The sequence below is a fragment of the Galeopterus variegatus genome, unplaced genomic scaffold (genome assembly GCF_000696425.1).
Source record: "Galeopterus variegatus unplaced genomic scaffold, G_variegatus-3.0.2 Scaffold234, whole genome shotgun sequence".
In the NCBI taxonomy this organism is placed as follows: domain Eukaryota; kingdom Metazoa; phylum Chordata; class Mammalia; order Dermoptera; family Cynocephalidae; genus Galeopterus; species Galeopterus variegatus.
Window position 1 is genome coordinate 492891 of NW_007726345.1, and position 21036 is coordinate 513926.

Sequence of the window (21036 nt, forward strand, 5' to 3'; positions counted from 1 at the left end):
GAGGATGCTGAGCCAAGGAAGAGGTGCAGGGATGGAGAGAGCAGGCGGGGATTCAGAAAGGTTGAAATGACAGGACTTCATCACGTAGCGTGTTGACAGGCCAGGGGGAGCAGGGGATGGGTGGGAGGATGTCTCCCTATTTCACCTTCAAGTGGCTTGAGGACAGAGGCCATCTCTTATACACCATTTGTCTTGCACATCTACTACATGTGCTCTGCAAGTACTGTTTGTTGATGGAATCAGGAAATATTTGGATACAAAAAAGATCTTTAAAGCAAAAGTATTAAATAGGATTGAGATTTTTTTTTTACACTATGCAATAGTGAAGACAAACCAAAAATCTCTTCTTGTGTAGGAAACCATGGCAACAAAAATTTCTTTTCCCAAAAGATCAGGAAAAATTAAATGAAAAAAACATATTCAGAGATTAATATAAAAGTACAAGTCTCTAATTAAGTGGACTTAAATTAAAATAATATGACAATAGATACTGCATTGCTTTTTTAAATACAAAAACAAAAACTCAGCATATACATAGAGGCACAAAGGAAATGTCAGGGGTAAACAGGTAGAAACATAGTGAGAGGTAAATTCATAGCCTTAAATGCTTTATTGTTTTGTAAAGGGGAGGGGAAGAGCTTATGAACCAAGTAAGCTTCTGCAACAAGAAACTGTAAAAGAACAAAATGAAAATTCACCAAGAAGTAGAATTAAACAATACAGATAAAAGCAGAAATAATGAATTAGAAAACAGGTGGTGGAATTAGCAAACATACCCTCGAACTGGTTCCCAGGAGAGAAGGGATGAGCAGGTAAAGCTATTTCAGATTAGAAGCTGTCATGAAAAATCAAGACGGATTTGACTTGCTCTACATGGAAACCCTGTAAGTTAATTCTTAAAACTCAAAATAAAAAGCAAAAACCAGCACGGTAAACATATCTGCAACAAATTCAACAGAGTTTTGTAAAACATCCTATTTAAAGAACACCAGATGGTGTTTACTTTGGGGGGGAGGAGGGAGTTGTGATCACGACGGGGCCCAAGGAAGGGTCTGTTGGAGGCTGGCAAAGCTCTATTTCTTACCTGAGGGGGGTGACCGCACAATAGATCATAAAGCCACAGATCTGATTTGTGAAGTTTTCTGTATCTGTGTCTTATTTTCTATTAAAAAAGGTTAAAATAAAAGCAAAGAAGCAAAAAAACACGGAAGGGAAACAGCATTTTTAGACAATTTAAGAAAAGCACATGGCTAACTAGTAAAGATAAGAAAAAATTTTGGTTTTATTTGTAGTCAAAGTAATTAAAATTAAAACCTCAATATAATACCATATTTTAAAATCTGTTGTCCAATGTGCCTCTAAATGAGCCCCTCTTACATGGCAGGTGACAGGGAAATGGGCCAATTTGCAATTGCTTAGAAAACCAATCTGGCAATACAGATAAAGAGTGGTAAATGTTTTCGTGCCTTTGGCCTGATAATTCTACTACTAGCGATAGAGCTGCAGGAAATACACTGGGCCCTGATAGTCATAAGAACTCCCAAATTCACAAATGCCACCATCACAGTTTTTTTTTCCAAGAAGGTTCCATGGAATACCAGTTCTAAAGGATTGTACCGAACACTTATGGGGTTGTCAACCTATTCATAATATCCTCCAGTCTCAGAACTTTTATAAATTTTCTAGCAACTTCCCTCTTTCCCTGTCCACCCAGTCACCTTGGAAACAGCCATGTTCACACAGTGTGACCCCAAACCACAGTGCAGGGCTGGCTCCTGATAGAGGCTACGCTGAACCAAGATGAGGAACTGAATCCAACCAATCCTAAGGACACCTGGCTAATCTCTAAAACAGAGGTGCACACCCAAGGGGTGGGCTGTCACATCCCACCATAGGGACCAAGGCAGTCGAGGACACAGGCCTAGGCTGGAAGAGAAACACAGAGACGGATATGGGGGTAGAGACACCTGCATGGGGTCCTTGGATGCACGTCTCTACCATGGAAGCAGATTTGCTTCATTCAGCTTAACCCAGTGCTGGAGGGGTTCTGCTGTTTGCAATCAAACACAGGAATTCTGAAGTCCATATTAGATGAACAAGGGCTGGATTTGTCAACAATGAACAGGCTTCTCACAGATTTGAACATAATAATGTGCACTAAGAATACTCAAGAAGAGAATAAACAAGGCTCATTTCCCAAAGTTATTAAATCCCAGGAGCCCTTTTTCATGGAATATTTATTTTCTCACTCATCAAATATTTACCGAGTACTCATTATGCACGAACACTCTTCTAGAAGGGAGAGATACAGCTGTGAACAAAGTAGGAAGGATCCCTGTTTACATTCTAGTGGGAATGATAAGCAATAAACAAAGAAGTAAATAAGATAACTTCATGTAAAGAATAGTACTAGGAAGAAATTGAACAGGCTGGTAAATTTTTTAAAAATTCACAAAATTTTTGCAACAACTGCCATCAAGAGGCAGAATCTATTTCATGGCCCCTTGATGTAGGCTGCTCTTGTGGCTTGCTTTGACCTACACAATGAAGCAGAAGTTACACTGCACCAGTTCCAAGCCTGGGCTGCAAGAGGACTTACAACGTCCATGCTTGCTCTCTTGGGAGTGAAGAAGCCCTCCACAGCCTGCTGGAAATCAGATCATGGGGACAGCCGTCCTTGCTGGTCCAGCCATCCTGGAGGAGGCTCAGGCATGAATGAGCCAGGTGCAAACAGCAGAAGAACTGCCCAGCTGAGCCTTAACCAAAGTGCCTACCCACAGAGCTGTTTTTTATCAATTGCACTAAAATACACATAACATAAAATCTACCATCTTAACCATTTTTTAAGTGTACAGTTCAGTGGCATTCTGTACATTCACACTGTTGTGCTACCATCACAGCCACCCACGCCCAGAACTCTTTGCCTCTTGTAAAACTGAAATTCTGTCCCCATTTGACAATGCCCTGTTCCCCTCCCCGCACCCCTGGCACCCACCATTCCACTTATCTCTATGAATTTGAGTGCTCTAGGGATCACATATAAGTAAAATCATTTAGTATTTGTTCTTTTGTGACTGGGTTATTTTACTTGGAATAATGTTGTAGTGGATTGAATGTCCCCCCAAACTCACGGAAGCTTGCATTGTGTCCCCCAAGTTTTATGTATTAGAAACTTAGCTCCCACTGTGACTGCTGGGAGTGTGGGAAATCCTATTACGGTGATTGAAAGGTGGAGCCTTGAAGAGGTGATTGGATTGTAGGACCCTGCAGTAGTGAATGGGTTAATAATGTTGGTCAGGGGTGTGGTTATAGGGCTTTAAAAGAAGAGGAGGGTCTCTCTCTGCTCTTTCTGCTTCCACCATCTTGCAATACGAGACCCCGGGGTCACTGTTGCCACCACCAGATGTGCTCCTTGGACTTTGGACTTCCAAGCCTCCAAAACTGTAAGCAATAAATTTCATTTTCTTACAAATTACCCAGTTCCAGGTATTTTGTTATAAGCAACAGAAATGGACTAATACAAATGTCTCCCACATGTTCATCCCTGTTGTGGCATGTGTAAGAATTTCCTCTCTTTTTAAGGTGGAATAAGATCCCATTGTGTGGATGGACTACATTTTATTCATCCACTCATCTGTCAATAACACTTGGTTGCTTCTATTCCTTGGCTATTGTGAGTAACGCTGCTATGAACATGGGTATGCAAACATCTCTGTGAGGCCCTGATTTTCAGTTCTTTTGGGTATATAGCAAGAAGTGGCGTTGCTGGATCATATGGTACTTCCCTTTTTACTTTGTTGAGGAACCACCACGCTGTTTTCCACAGCAGCTGCACCGTGTTACATGCCCACCAGCAGTGCACAAGGGTTCCAATCTCTCCATGTCCTCTCCGATACTTGTTATTTTCTGGTTTTGTTTTTGTTTTATAGTAATCATCTTCATAGGTGTGAGGTTGCATCTAGTTGTGATTTTAACAGTTGCTGTTTTAAGCCATTGGACTTTTTTAGTGGTTTCTGTACACACCAAAAGCTAATTAATACAGAGATTGGTACCTAAAGGTTGGGTGCTGCAGGGGCCAAAATGTAAAGCATGTGGCACTGTCTTTGAGATTGAGTGGTGGGTAGAGGTCAGAAGAGTAGTGAGGAAACTGTTAGCAAAAGTTGGAAAAATAGTAAATGAACTGTCAGCAGAGCAGCGTATTAGGTAGAAAAATGGCCACTGTGGTCACTTGGGAGAAAATGTACCAGAGAACTTGTGAATCTAGATAAGTTGATTTCCATGAATGTTGACAGTGCAGGTTGTCTTCTTTGAACTCTGTATGATGAGGTGCAAGAAGGAAACTGAGATGAAAAAAAACCCCAAATCAGAGAGAAAGATAAAAAAGGAAACTGAGATGAAAAAAACCCAAAAATCAGAGAGAGAGAGATAAAAGAGGAACTGTTCACTCTGCAAGCAGAATTTGGTGGACCCATGGGAGACCCATGATTTGCTGGACTGGAAAGTAGAACTGCTTTTCATTGCTGCTCTTGCCAGCCTACACGCAATTCTCAAAGTAAAAAATGGCTTCGAGGTAAATTACAACCAGGCTGTGCCTGTAACTCTTCGTTACGATCTCAGAAAAATATATGTTTGTGCCTGGTAAACTTGTTCAGCTAGACAAAAGGGCCTCTAAGAATCTTAAAGGCATTGTCACACAGCACACTGACAGTCACCGCAAGTAGACTGTCTCAAAAAGGATTTGCCCAGTGGAGTGAATCTGATACACCGGAAACCCATAATGTTTAAAGAAAGTTCATACTACCTTGGACTAGAAGAGACAGAGACAGTTGAAAATGAAAAGGGACCTCTGGGTTGCCAATTTTCTGTAGGTAGGAGAAGTTTGAGAAAGCTATTCAGCTGCAAATATGGGCCATTTTTTGGTAAAAAGGAACTATATTAGGGCAGAGCCTGAGCTATGCAAAACCACAGCTTAGAACAGGGGACAGTAAACTGCAAAAGGCCAGACGGGTAAGTGCTTTGGGCTCTATGGGACACACACAGTCTCTGTCACACGTTCTTCTTTGTCAATGTTGTTGTTTGCTTGTTTGTTCTGTTTTGTTTTTTTTAAACTTTTAAGAATGTAAAAAACATTCTTAGCTCAAGGGCAATACAAAATCAGGCCTCAGGCCGGGCCTGTCTCATGGGCTGCATGTGGTTTGCCACACCCCCCGAACCTGGGCAGTACTCCCCAGGAGGAGGATTGGGCCCTGAGGAAGGAATCCTCCCCACCCCCAGAGCAGGTGGACCTGGTAATAGGTGCCCTGCTGGATTCCAGACTTTCTATGGAGTCAGGACTAAGTGCCGCCTATTTTTTCTCTTTTTACGTGGAAGTGTTTATTGTGCTTATCCTGTCCCTGTCCCAATGCTGTATGTTGGGCGCATGTGCGGAGAGCACATACTTACCTTCCTGGTTCACAGGTCTTTAAATTAAGAGAAGCCACACCCAGGGAGCCTCATGCCCATTCTATGTGGATGCTGGTAATGAGATCGTGGCCTTTGAGCCTTATGCTGTGGCTGGATGAAACTTTCGGGGTTGCTGGGAGGGAGTAAGAATATTTTGCACATGGAAGGGATACAAATAACTTTGGCCAGAATGAGGCACTATGGTAGATTAAAATGGCCACAAACTCTTTGAGTTTCCTCCTATCAAGAGATGGAGTCTTTTTCCCCACCCCTGGAATGTGGGCTGGTTTTATGATTTGCTTTGACCAACAGGATGCACCTGAAATGATGCTGTGTGACTTCCAAGCTTAAGCCTCAAGAGGCCTTTCAGCATCTATGTTTGCCCTGGTGGAACACTCCCACCATGGAAGGAAGTCCCAGAGAGCCCTCGGAGGATGTGAGATCGTGCATAAAGCCACCCCAGCCATCCCCCCTGAGGCCTGAATGTCTGAGTGAGTGAGCCCAGGAAGATCTGCAGAACTGCTCAACTGGGCCCAGCCAAAATTGCCAACCAACAGAAGCAGAGGTTACTAAGTGATTGTTGTTAAGTCCCAGGTTTGGAGTATCTTGTTACACAGCAAAGGCTAGCTAACACATGGGACAACGTGAGGTAGAGACAACGAGAGCCTGGAAGAAAGATCCAGCTAGTTCATGCAAAAAGAGGAATAGTACCATTGCCTTTGCTGTTCTGAGAAAATAAGCAGGGGCCTGCACTGCTGGAAGCAGGCAGCCGGTGTGAGTCCTTCTACTCTGCACTACACTTGTGTTTCTCCTCCTTTCAATGGTTTCTAAATAAAATCCCTATTTTTTGACTGAAATGCTGCTGACATCCAACAAAACCAATAATTATTAATAGTGTTTGGGTCTGCGGCTGTGAAATTACAGGCAGGACTCCCTTATCAGTGGTTAATTATAATAAATTCCATCCCAAGGGATACCCGTTCTCTCCTGCCAAGTCCACACAGTGTCTCGGAGCCAGTCTATTCTAGAATAATTTACTCTAGTGGCTTGAGATTTCTAAAATAAGCCAGGGATTGATTGGTCCAACAACAGATTCAAGCACTGGATGTCGGATCTCATGTCACCCGGGCTGAGCTTGTCCTGGAAGGAAGCACTGTGGACCTGTCCTTTTGGTATCCTAGACAATGTAAAGAGCAGCCAGCAGGAAGGAGGTCAGGGGCTCGGGGCAGCTTGGAGGAGTCATGAGCTGTACCCCACATGAGAGCTCCCAGAGAAGGGAGCACCCAAGGAGCTTATATCCAGCCTGGTCCCCCCCGCGCCAAGCCTGTGCCTTGACAGAGGGCTGATCCTTCTGACTGATCTACCCAGGGAGGGTGCCTGTGCAATTCCCACAAAGGCACCAACAGTGCTGGCAGCAGCTTGGTCGGGAAGGGCTGAGTCCAGCTCTGTCGCTGTGTGACACTGGAGAAGTGGTTACACCTCTCTGCGTTTCAGTTTCCCCATCTCTAGGATGAAAGCATTGACCAAATATATTCTAAATTGGTTTTCCATCCCAAAAATGTCCTGCACTCGATTTTACAGTAAATGATGACCATCAAGACTGGGGAGCAAGCCCTTCTAACTTAGAGAGGGAGGCTCTAAAATGCTTCAGGACAAAGGACACCAGGCATGTTCCTCCACTCCCCTTTCTGTTTTCTTCTCTCCCTCCTTCCTTCTCTCTCTCCCTTCCTTCCCTGATTCATTCATGCAATAAACATTTAATAAGAGCTCATTCTACATTAGGCACATGAAAGGACTTGGGATACAGAAGTTAATAAAGCATCTTTCAGGAAATCAATCAGTCAACCCACCGATATCTGTCACATCTCTCCCGTGTTCAGGCACCAGCCATGAAACTATGAGTAAGATGACAAGTCCCTGCCCTCGGGGAGCTCAGTCTGGGGTGGGGTGGGGGTGTCAACAAGGCAAAGGCAACTTAGTATCATAAACACTATGATGGGGGTGCAGGGGCTACTGGGTGGACACTAAATCTGGACAAAGGGCATCAGGAAAGGCTTCTGAAAGAAGACATGGCTCAGCCACAAATGCAAGAATCCCTCAGAAAAGGCAGGGAGAGTGTTTCAGAAGGGCACCAGCATTCGCACAGTCCTGAGAGTAAGAGATAGCTGGGGGCATACGGGAACCCGAGGGGTGCAGGGCGGCTGGAGTGCAGGGTACGAGCGACTGGGCACCAGATGGGTTTGGAGAGGGGGACCAGGGGATGGGCAGGAAAAGGCCTTTGAAAACCATGTGGGCAATTTGGGATTACCCTGGGGATAATGTAGACCTGCTGGAGGCATTTAAGCTAATTGCTTTTTTAAAAAACCCATGTCTAAAAGGCAACAAGTGTTGCTGAGGGTGTGGAGAAAGGGGAACCTTTGTGCATTGTTGGTGGGAAGTAAAATTAGTACAGCCATTGTGGAAAACAGTATGGAGGATCCTCAAAAAGTTAAAAATAAAAGTATCATGTGATCCAACAATCCCGCTATTAGGTATATACACAAAAAATTAACATCAGAGTGTCAAAGAGATACCTGCACTTCCACGTTCACTGCAGCCCTATTCATAAGATCCAAGATATGGAAACAACATGTGTCCACGGACGGAGGAACAGATAAAGAAAACGTGGTGTATATAATATACACAGTGGGATACTGCTCAGCCTCAGAAAAGAGGGAAATCCTGTCATGTATGACAACGTGGATGAATCTGGGGACATGATACAAAGTGAAATAAGCCAATCGCAGAAAGACAAATACCCCATGATCGCACTCATACTCGTGTGGATTCTAAAAAAGCTGGACTCAATAAAAACAGATAGCAGAGGGCTGGCCCGGTGGCGCACTGCTACAGTGCGCCGCTTGGGAGTGCAGCGGCGCTCCCGCCGAGGGTTCGGATCCCACATACAGACCGGTTCCCGCTCACTGGCTGAGCGAGGTGCGGGCGCAGCACCGAGGGTTGCGATCCCGTTGCCGGTCCCGGTCTGGTACGGGCGCGACACTGAGGGTTGCGATCCGTTGCTGGTCACGAAAAAAGACAAAAAGGTAAAAAAACAAAAAAATCAGATAGCAGAATGGGGTTGCCAGGGGCTGGGGGTCAGGTGGAGAAATGGGGGATGGTGGTCACAGGGTACAAAGTTTCAGTTAGACCGGAGGAACAAGTTCTGGAAATCTTTTGTACAATGTCACTATGGCTAGTGATACTGTAGTGTACACTTGAAAACTGCGGAGAGTAGATCTTACATGTTGTCACAACAGAAAATAAGTACGTGAGGGGTGGATAGGTTAGTTAGCTTGATGTAACCATTTCACAGTGTACACATGCATCAAAACCTCACATTGCCACAGTAAATATATACAATTTTAATCAACTATACCTTAATAAAAAAAAAAAAAAAAAGTAAAACCCACGCCACTGGCTGTGGCAAAAATGAATCGCAAAGGGCCAGACGGGGCTGAAACCAGTGACGGGGAGGGGGCAGGATCTGGGGGAGGCGCTGTGGGAAGAACCACAGACAGATCTCGGCCACCAGGAAGGCAGAGCGGAGGCTGCAGGGGACGGGTGACGAGGCACAGGAACGACCATCCACACGGCTCCCCGGCTTGCTGCCTGCTGCAGGCGCTTGGTCGGGCGCCTCTCCCTGAGATGCGATGCTGGGGAGGATGCAGTTTGCAGGGACCTGCGGTGGGGCCTGCAGGCATCTAGGGAGCCCGCTGCTGTGTCCATCTGGGCCAGAGCCACCGGCAGTCAGAGGGGATGAAGCTAATGGATCTGGGGGCCCTCAGGGAGGGGTGCCTGGGATGGAGACCTGAGATCTGCAGTGTCCACTGAGCGACCCAGGCAGAAGGAGGAGCAGGTCCTGGGGAGGGGGAGAAAGGGCTCATAACCACTGACCCCACCTGTGTTTTAAAGGATGGGAAGGAATTCGTGCACTTGATAGTAGTGCCTGCCTGATTAAGGTATTCTTTATAATCCATTCACCCAATCTGAGAACCAGGATGTGTGGGCAGAAAGAAATGTGCAAGAACAATCTCTGGAAACAGGGGTGGGGGCAGCCTCTACTGAGGATCCAGGGAAGTTCTTACCCTGTTTGCTCTCCAGACCCTACAGCCTGTCTGTGCTTAACCCTCTGGGCCTCAGTAGAAAACCCCTTCCCCGGCCCGCCCATCCCATCCATGGACAGAGGGCTCAGGCATCCTGGGGACGCCTTCAGGAGATGTGAGGTGGAGCCTGTGGACAGTCCTTGGGCCTTGGGGTGGCAGGAGGTTGATTTTTCTTTGAGTCTTTCCTAAAGCCTTTAAGCAGGAGCCACAGGCCTCAGGTGGTCAGCTTGAGCAAGTCCCTGGGCAGTCTCCTAGCCAAGGTCCCAGCCCTGCTCTGGAAGTGTCCAGGGATGTGCCCCACGGCAAGCCCTGTACAAGTCCCCAATGCCTGGGTTCCAGCTGGAGGTAGTAACTCGTCATCTGTAGCACGTCAGGAAAAGCAATCCCCACTGTGCACCTGCACCACCTACCTCCCAGGGCTGCTACGACAACAAAATGACCTGAGGTCAGGGCAGAGACTTAACACCAACACCAAGCTGGGACTGTGCATCTCCCACCTGGTACCAGGGCCCTCGTGCTGTAGATAAGGTTAGTTAGGTGACCTGTGCAGGGTCACACAGCCGGGAACTGGGAGAAGCAGGACTCAAACCCAGGCAGGCTGGCTGCTGGGATCTTTCCACATCTTGCTGCTTCCCGGAGGCGCGTGACACTTGCACAGTCATGTGATGGTGCACTTGTGTGTGAGAGAGAATGAAACCACATTAGAGGCAGCCAATGACTCACCACCCGGCGTAAGTCAGCCGAGCGGGCTGAGGCTCATTCCCCACCTGGACTGGGCCCCAGAATCTACCCCCTTCACTGTCGTCCCGACCCACCACCTCCAACAGCCCCACACAGAGGGAGGGCAGGAGCACCCGGGGCCCACTTCTAGCTGTTTCCCTATAGAAACAGCTGCACAGCGAGTCTGGATAGATGTTGTCTCACAGCAACGAAATGGCAACAGCTGGAAACAGCCTGTAGCGGATGCCGTGATGAGCCCAGACGTAGATGATAACACCACAGAGCCCTACTGCAGGCCAGCACGTTCTAAGCACTACACAGATATCCTCTCATCTGATCTTCAAAACGACCTTCGTATTACCTCCATTTTCCAGCTGGGAAAACTGAGGCACAGAGAAGTTGAGCAATGGCCCAATCTGAGAGGGTGACACAGCTACTAGGTGCAGGGGCCTGGTCATCCATGACATTTTATTGAGTGAAAAGCATATTGCAGAATATGCATGTTATATACAGCTCTATTTATGTAAAAATTACACACATATGTGAATGTGTCTATACATATACAAATAGTATATGTATATTTATATTCAATATTTTTGTATACACATATGTAAATAGGAAAACCATCAAGAAAGTCAAACACCAAATTGTCCCTTTTCACATTAGACACTTCCATATCGTTTCGATAAGCATGTACTAATTCTGAAACTTAAATCAATAAAAAGCATTTTACAATGCTGGTTAGACACTTAAAAACCCTTGATTGCCCCTAAAAACTTCATCAGGGCTTTTCCTTGCAAGTTGCTAGACAAGGGAAGAAAACAGCTCTCCACCCTTTTCAAGGGCCCTGCAATAACTACCAGGACCCCAAAAAACACCCTCTCCCCGACAGAGCTGTGGCACTCTCCCTTGACAGTTTCGTAATCCTGGTATTCCATCCCAATTCCTCTCCACCTTCGTCCTGTCTGCATCCATAGTTCAGCTGTTTAAACTGATGGGTTGAAGCCCTTGGGGTATCATGGAAACTTGCTCAGGACTTAACGTTAGGTGAGAAAGGCAATATACAAAATTGTCAATTCCTTGGACTATGAATCTGTGTGACATACAGCAACTGCAATGGAGGGGTAGCCTTCTTGATAGAAAAAGCTTAAACAGATGTATGAAAATTTCAAATTGGTAAGTGTGCAAAGAATAAAATCGGACATTCGCATTAGGAAAAATAGACACAAAATATTGAAAATAATTAGTAATTAGAGAACTACAATGAACAACAATGGCAGAGTGTTGTTCTCCCATAAATTAGCAAGGATTTCAAAGATGCAATGACACCCAATGGTGCAAGCATGCAGGGCCTAGACTCTGACACGGGGCTTGTGTGCACACACGTGGGCACATCTTTCAGGAAACCCATTTGGCCTTGGGCATCACGATCTTGAACAATGTTAAAACTATGGACCTCACAATTCCGTTTCTGGAAATCTAAGGAAATAATTAGAAATGAAAACAAATGTTTACATATGAAGATGTTCACCATAACACAATTTATAGAAAAACATACAGAAAATCTAAATGCCCAATAAAAAAAAGTCAAACAAATTAACCACTACATTGTGTATTATGAGCCATTAAAAAGTTACTGATGAAGAGTAATGTTACTCATAAAATGTTAAGTGAAAAAAGAAGGATTACAAATAACAGCTCTTGTACAAAGTCACCTAAACAGGCAGAAAATGAAGGCGACAACCCTTAACATCAACGGTAAGTTGCGACGGGCTAGAATCAGAGGGAAAATGCTTTTCCTTCTCGTGATTTTCTGACAATTTTTTGGATTGGGCGTGATGATACTTTTATGATAAGAAACATAGCACACACATTTTACTTCAACAACACACCCTAGCTGTCTCCTCAGAGAGCTCTCTGGCACTGCCCCTTCAGGACTGGTCACTCAGGCCCTGGCTCATCTGTTCTGCAGCCTCTGTTTCCCTTGTGTCTTCTGCTCAGTCCGCTATTCAATGTAATGGACATTGTAACGTGCCTACGCTGTGCAGTGACACCTGGTGTGAACCCAAACAGAAGGGACCTGGGGTGGGATACAGAAATGTACAGACATGCATCCCTCCCGCACAGAGCTCAGGGTTTCATGGAAGAGCCGGACAGACAATCAATGTTCTGTAATCTGAGAACAGTGAAAAAAGCGTCCCCAGAGAGGCCCAAGTAACGGCTTTGTATATTCAAGGAATGAAGCAATTGTGACTAGGGAAATGGGAGAAGGTGATCGTCGAGCTGGGTCTTGAAGGAGAGTGACATTTTGACAAGCAGAGAAGAAAGCGCATCCCTAGCAGGCGTGCAGCACAAACAAAGGCCCAGCAGTGTGACAGGTTTTAGGGGATGGCAGCCAGGACAGCATATACCCAGGGTGGGTTATGTAGAGAAAGAACAGTGAGGCTTGACCAAAGACAGCCTTGCACGCCAGGCTACAGAAATGGCCCTCTTCTGTGAACAAGGGATACCTCCAAAGGGTTTCAAGGAGAAGATGACAGACTCCTTAAAGAGGGAGTCTGTTTTTTCATTATTTATGTGGCAGTGTGCAGCTCATAACTGGGTTCACAGCAGATGCAGATAAAGGGAATTTTAATTCCACATAATCTCTGGATCTACCAAAGAACCAGGAATTCCAAAGCCCCATTCTGGGGCTTTAACTGACCTTTGTCCTGGACCAGCACCTCCAGCTCCTCTCGAACACCATCATACCAGCTTGTGATGTCCACGTGGAGGGAGTAGTCACAGCAGGATTTGGTGTCAGCCGCCTCATGCCACTTCTCAAAGGAGGTCAGCAGGCTGGACCCAGGTTCAGGAACAACATGGTCAACTGACAGAGAAATAAATATCATGATGCTTAGGACCCAAGTTTTTGCAGTGATAGCCACATCACTACCACCATCTCTATCACCCATCACCACCATCACCATCATAATCATCATCACCAATATCATCATCATCACCATCATCATCATCACCATCACCACCATCATCACCATCATTATCATCACCATCATCATCACCATCACCATCATCATCACCATCATTATCATCATTATCACCATCACCACCATCATCGCCATCACCACCACCATCACCATCACCACCATCATCGCCATCACCACCATCATTACCATCATCACCATCACCATCATAATCATAATCACCAATATCATCATCATCACCATCTCCATCATCACCATCACCATCACCACCACCATCACCATCACCACCATCACCATCATAATCATAATCACCATCACCACCACCATCACCATCACCACCATCACCATCATAATCATAATCACCAATATCATCATCATCACCATCATCATCATCACCATCATAATCATAATCACCAATATCATCATCATCATCACCATCATTATCACCATCATCATCACCATCACCACCACCATCAACATCACCACCATCATCGCCATCACCACCATCATTACCATCATCACCATCATCATCACTATTACCACCATCATCATCACCATCATCACCATCATAACCACCATCACCACCACCATCACTATAATCATCACCATCACCATCATCATCACCATCATCACGGCGGCCGACACCATCACCACCACCATCACTATAATCATCACCATCACCATCATCATCACCATCATCATCATCATCACCATCATCACCATCATCATCATCATCATCACCACCATCACCACCATCATCACCATCATCATCATCATCACCATCATCACCATCATAACCACCATCACCACCACCATCACTATAATCATCACCATCATCACCATCATCATCACCATCATCATCATCATCACCATCATCATCATCATCACCACCATCACCACCATCATCACCATCATCATCATCATCACCATCATCACCATCATCACCATCATCATCATCATTACCACCATCACCACCACCATCACTATAATCATCACCATCACCATCATCATCACCATCATCACTATCATCATCACCATCATCACCATCACCATCATCACCATCACCATCATCATCATCAAAAGTGGCAATCACAATCCCAAACACAATAATCCTGAATATTGAAATCTCAAAAGATCAAAATCTCTAAAGTCTAAAATCCCCAACATCACAATCCCAAAAGATTAAAATCCCAAAAATATAATTCTGGAAAAAAATAACTTTAAAATTCTTTAGAAGATGTTTATTTATATTTCCAAAAGTGATTTATTTGAAAAACATAAAAACACAACAGAACACATCATAGGCTGCTTTACAAAATAAAATAGGCAACAATAACATACATAGTTTTGCAAATACTGACACTCAGGCTTACAAAAAACAGTTGCATGGCTATCACAGGTATGAACAGACAAACTGTATTCATAAGGAAATAGGTCAAAAGCAGAAACGTAGAAACACAGATCACTATGATTGGTAATGGTGTGCACCCAGCTCTGTAACCATGGTCATCTGAAATACCGTGACAGACAACGTAAGTCTTTTGACAGGATCAATCAGAAACCAAGATGAGTGTCAACCACATATTCAGTGACCCAAAGAGCTGAGACCTCAAGAAGTTTTGTCTTCTACAAATGCAGATATGCAAAAAGGACATTCCTTCTCCAGAATTTAGTTTTCAGGATTTTAACACTTGAGATTTTAATCTTTTAGGATTTTGATTTTTGGGATATTAGATGTTAGGGATTTTAGACTTTAGGGATTTTGATCTTTCAGGAGTTCATCATTCGGGATGGCATCTTTTGGGATTACAGCTCAGACCTTGTTATCATCACTCCACCATCATTACTATCAACACTGCCATCGTTGTCCCCATCACTACCATAACCATCAGCAGTGACGTCACACCACCACCATTGTCATCACCATCACAAAGATTTATCGAATGTTTATGTGTCAGATAGTACCACAAAGACTTTGCACAAATTATTTCATTTAACCTCACAGCCGTTTCGTTAAGTGAATATTAATATCCCTATTTTGCAGATAAAAAAACCTGAGGCTCAAAGAGGGTAAGGAACTTGTGCAAGGTCACACAACCAGCAAGTGGCAGGAAGAAGAGTCCCTCCGGGACCTGTCAGACAGTCTGAGCCTCACACTACTCCACATGGCCTCCCTTGGCATAGAGTAATGAAAAGGACCTTAAAGAGTAAAGAATGTTAACTTCATCGATCCTTCAAATGAAATGTTACATGTCAAGTAGATTGAATGTGGAGCCTCCTGGCCTTTAAACCTCATTGATTTCACATACCCCTGTAGCTACTGCCCTGTTTCTATACGCCCCCACCCTCCACAGCCAGGCGTCTATAAATAATTACTGTTTTCCTCTCCCACTCATGCCTCCATCCATCCAAAGCATCGGCCTTTGCTAATCTGACCTTTGCATCTCTAGGTCTAGTGGAAACATCTGGTCCTCACTCTATGTGGCCTGTCATGGCACAGTCAATCACCCCCTTCTTTAAACTCTCCCTTCTCTGGCTTCTACAGCAACACAAATTTCTGGCTTTTTCTGGTATTTGTCCTACTTCTTTGGCTGCATCTTTTCAATCTCCTTGTAGCTCTTCATCCTCTACTTGTCCATCAAGTGATCTAACCCTTTATGGCTTGTCCTAGAACTTTTCTATGCACCTGCTCATTAAAATGTACCAATTCCTTTGAGCCACAGAACTCTGGACCCAGTTGTGTCCCTGACCTCCCCACTAGGATGACTCAAAAGCTTCCCAAAACCAAAATGTCCAAAACAATGCAATATTGTCCCCTCTCCCACCCCTCTTGCAAACCTGCAGCCCCACCCCAGCTGTGAAGGACAGCTCCACCTGACAGCCCCACAAGCCAGAAGCAGAGGGGTTGCCCTGGACACCTCCTCTCTCTCACATACCCACACCTAATCCATCACCAAGGACTGCTGAGGCACCTCCCACATATCCCCAGAGCTGCCCACCTCTGCCCACCTGCACGGCCAGGCCACCCTCTTCTCTCAGCAAAACTACTGCAATCACCTGCCATCCGGTCCAGCCACACCCAACTTGGGCCACTCTATTCTGGTCTCTTCAAAACCCAAAACAGATCTCATCGGTCCCTGGTTAACATCCTTCAGTGGCTGCCCATCATACACATGAAAAAGAACAAAATTCTTGCCTTGGCCATCGAGGCTATAACCATCCTCTCCTTCTGGTCTCATCTTGCAGGATTCTAGTCCTCAACCTGGGCAGCTCGCCTCACAGGCCTCCCTTCAGGCTCTGGAGCGCAAGGTGCATTCTCCCACCACAGGGCCTTTGCACATGCTGTTCCTGCCTTCTGCACTCTGCTCTCTGTCACCCTCATCACCTGGTTAATTCCTATTTTTCCTTCAGACCCCTACACAAATGCTGTTTCTTCAGAGAAGGCTTCTCTGAGCCTTTTCCCCTCAGTTCAAAGCAGTGTGCACCCTTCTTCTGTAGCACTAGTCAAAGCCACATGTGTGGGTGGTTGGGGACTCCCCACAAGACTGCAAGCCCCTTGAGAATAAGCATTGTTTATGCTTTTGTTCATCCCCCCACCCCAACGTGGCACAGTGCCGGGTACAGAACCACCCTCAATAATATCTGTTGAATGAAGAAATGGGAGAAGGTGACTCAGAGTCTGCCTGCCCCTCTCAGATCGCCCCTTACTGTGGTCCTCACGGTGCCTTCATAGGTTCTTGCTATTCCATAAAAAACACTTTGAAAACCCCCCTTCTACAGTTGGGGAGCAGGAGCCCACAGGGGCAGGGCTCTCCCAGTGTCTCGCAGCTGGTGATGGGGAAAGAGCAAGGTGGGACCCCAGGAATCCTGGCATCTCATCCAGGGCTCTGTCCCCTGCCCTGTGCAGGTCACATGAGCCCAGAACTTCCATCTCCACCTCTCAGAATTCTCATGTGCCATGCACTTCACTAAGGAACCTCAAATACATCTCCCAACAACTCCCAGGGGCTTCACATTAGAAAAGTCATGTTACAGATGAGGAAGTTGAGGCTCTGGGAGGCCTGAAGTACTGGCTCACAGCCATATAGCTGCTGCATTGGCAGTGCTCAGGTTCAAACCCTGGCAGCTGGGATCCAAGTCCAAGTGTGCCCAGGTCCAAAGCCTGGGTTCCTCCCACTTTCCCAACCAGCAGATTCAAGGGCTGCCCTTTGGAAAAGGAACCAGGACTGCACCGGCCTCATGAGCCGAGCCGCGCCCTCCCGGCTCAGAGGGCTGGGGTCCTGGAACGCCTGAACTCTGCTCACGGTGCTGGCTCCAGCTCACAGTGTATAGTGCCATAGGGACTCCCAGGAGGGGAGACAGCAGGGCTGGGGCCAGCTCACGGATGAGCCACCTGGGATTGGAGAACCTACCACTTAAGAGAACATGTATAATCAACCATTGTCTACTTCACTAAAATCACCATTAAAAGGGAATCCAAGCAAAAGCAGCTATTCAAAAACAAAACAAACAATGACAGTCAGGCTGCACAGGGCAGCTGGAGAAGACAGCATCTCCCACAACTCTCCTTCCTCCCCAGCCTCTCCACAGCTCACTGTGGCAGCATATTCCTGGTGACTGTGGGCTTGGCCATGGCCAATGAGACATGGGGGCAGTCCCTGCAGGTGAGGGAAGAGATTAGTGGAAGAGCACTGGCGGGTGAATTCACCCTGGGGAGAGCATGCGTGGGCAGTCACTGCTTCCAGAAGGGGAGACCCACAGCAGAGCCGCCCCAGCACCAGCCCTACGCCGGCAGACCCTTGAGTGAGAAAACCGAGTGTTGCTGGAGATGGAGGGGCCGTTCATTCTGCAGCTTCGCACAGCCTTCCTGCAGCGATCCCGACCAGCACAAGTACCTCCCAGCTGTGTGACCCTGGCAAGGAGCTACACCTCTCTGAGCCTCTGTTTTATCACTGGATCCAAAACTCTACCCATCTTCACACTTCAGGACTTCTTTTGGCTTTATCTCCCTGTAACCTGCATCATCCTTTGCTTAAGACTTTTCCTTAAATCAATTCCATGTCTAAAAAATCTAAATGTTAACTTCAATCTCATCCTAAGCAATAATAACCATGATGTGCTAGTTATTTTATTTCAATACACATTAAAGTAATCTTTTAAAATGCTTATTTCCATATGCCTATAAAACCGTTGTGTGCCACCAGTGACACACATAACACACTTTGTCAAATACTGATCTTTATCATAGGATTGTAGTGAGAGTAAAAATAAATGACACTCTGAGCAAATTGCCTGGTATATACTGAGCATCTGTGGTGTTCCTGATGATGCTGGTGATGAAGGAGAGTGGCAGCCTATGTCCCTAAGGCAGGGGACAGTGCAACTTACTGATCATCGTGGTCCCGCCAGCCAGTGCTGCCTTGGTCCCTTGGAAGAAGTCATCAGCCGTGGTCATCCCCTGGGCGGGCTTCTGTAGGTACGTGTTAACATCAATACCCCCGGGAATAACCATCCGTCCATTGGCTTCTATGGTCTTCACACCACCAGGAACAATTAGGTTCTCTCCTATTTGTCTGGAGACAAACAACAGAGATGGCCTTTGGTTCTTAAAAGGAAAATAAAAGTCAACCGTGCAACTTCAGTTCCACTAAGTAAACGTTTCTGAGGCAGGCCCTGCACAGGGCACTGGGCAGATAGAGCTAACTCAGGCAGGGTCCCTGCCCTCCAGGGGCTCATGGTCTACTGAGCAGGAAGGCATGTAGGCAGACTGTTAGAATTCAGTGTAGTAGATGGGGTTCAGGAGCACAGGTGGGCCATTTCACCCAGCCTGGTTATCTGGGAAGGCTTCTAGGGGGAGGTGGTGGCAGAGGGCTGTCTGAGCAGCCTGTCCCTCTGGAGTACCTTGCACGGTTTTGGCTTTGCCCTCAGGGATACAGTTGACAATGTTGTCATTGCAGGTAGGCAGTAAAAAGTCCCCTCAGCTCTGCAAGATTTCAGAGACAGTGTTATGGGCCAGACTGTGTCTTCTCAAAATTCACATGTTGATGTCCTAATCCCCAGCATCTCAGCATGCAACTGTGTGTCTCCAGACAGGGCCTTTACAGATAATTTAAATGAGGTAATTAAGGTAAAATGAGGTCACCAGGGTGGGCCCCAATCAATATGCCTGGTGTCCTTATAAGAAGAGACTAGGACACAGACACACACACACAGGGATGACCACGTGAGTACTCAGGGAGAAGACAGCGATCTACAAACCAAGGAGAGAGTCCTCAGGAGTAATCAACCCCACTGATACCTCAGTCGTGGACTTCCAGCCTCCAGAACTGTGAGAAATAAACATCTGTTGTTTGAGCTCCCTGGTCTGTGGCACTTGTTACGGCAGCCCCAGCACACTAGTATGGGCAGGAACCTGGATTCTCACTTCAGCCAAACATTCAGGAGCACTGGCTCAGGGGAGCTACTTACACTCCCTGGGCATCCACAATAAAGCTAACAACACTTTAAAACTTGCTGTGAGGGAATCACACTGGGGCAGGAGCATTGCACCTAGTGTGCCCACTACGTTCCCCAGTATAACAGGTGCCTGGAAACTCCCTACAGAAGGAGGGAAGATTCCAAATGGGGAAGGAGGGAGAAGAGCTAAGAAATGAGCAGGCTGGTCCCCCGTGGTCTATAGTGGTGACTTGTTTGATGACCGGTGACATCTGTGTTTTATTTGTTGGAACCAGAGTCAGGAGCTATGTCCATGCACCCAGAGGAAGAGGCTCAGCCAAAACCAGGACAGGGACTAAGCAGCTTCCCAGGTCAATGCCTGGCTGAAACCACTAGATCTGACCATGAGCAATTTTAATTTTTTTAAAAATCCAATTGTTCTGAAAAATTAAGCAGCCTATTAATTTTCCAAGTCATATAAATGCAGCATCTGCTGCCACCACCACCACCTGCATCTGCTGCTACCACTACCTCTAATCACCAGTCCCCCCACCTCTGTAATTTCCAACTTGATTTTACAGAATCCTGTTTTGCCCAATCCTTCTGCCATCTCCAAGCACATGGGCTTATGTCAGGAGCTGAAGGGAAAGGGTTAGGGAGGAACCCCGACCCCTGTAAGCAAAGCAGCGAACCTCTGCTGAACACTGACTGCAGAACAGACTCCTCCGGGCACCTCGTGGATCATCTCATTGAATGCTCACAGCTAATTGTTAGAGAAGACTGGGTAACATTCTAAACACTAGCCCCCTGCAAAAGCACAGGCACAGTCCAGGTGGAACAGGCACTGGCTGAAGACCCTCAGCCCTACACGTGGGTGTCGGTGGAATCACAGCCCAGTGTGATTCGAGTCTGTGACTCAGTTGCCATGCTGGGGGGGCCACCAAGTACTCTTGTCAGGGCCATTCCCATCAGGCACGATTGCAGCCTCCCTTTACAAACACTCTCTGATCTCCCTCCAACAACCCTGTGAGGTCGGAGGTATTCCCAGTTTGCAAAAGAGGACAACAGAATGCAGAGAAGTGTGGTGACTTGTCCAGGGTCACACAGCAAGTCAGTGGTGGGCATGGATTCAAGGCCAGGTCTCCCCAGTTCTAGCATCAGGGCTGTGCCCACCAGGCTTGACTGCCTCCCTGCTTCCCTTACATAGGAGTAGATTCTCCCCGAACTGGTATTGAACTAAATGCCTGCACAGCAACCCCGATGACTTCGGAGGAAACCAGGATGCTCGGTGTGCAATAGCGAGTGCGGGGAGG

The 21036-nt window shown here is 46.4% G+C and overlaps 1 protein-coding gene across 3 annotated transcripts in view; it reads right to left on the bottom strand.

Annotated features, from left to right (window-relative positions):
- Positions 1 to 21036, bottom strand: part of CRMP1 (collapsin response mediator protein 1) — a 72981-nt gene that overhangs the window by 26738 nt on the left and 25207 nt on the right. For all 3 annotated transcript variants that reach the window (XM_008566320.1, XM_008566322.1, XM_008566323.1), the window contains exons 3-4: positions 18677 to 18861; positions 13009 to 13173 (exon numbers count right to left, since the gene is read on the bottom strand). In XM_008566320.1, coding sequence (XP_008564542.1) covers positions 13009 to 13173; positions 18677 to 18861 — 350 coding nt within the window. The remainder of the gene's footprint in view (positions 1 to 13008; positions 13174 to 18676; positions 18862 to 21036) is intronic.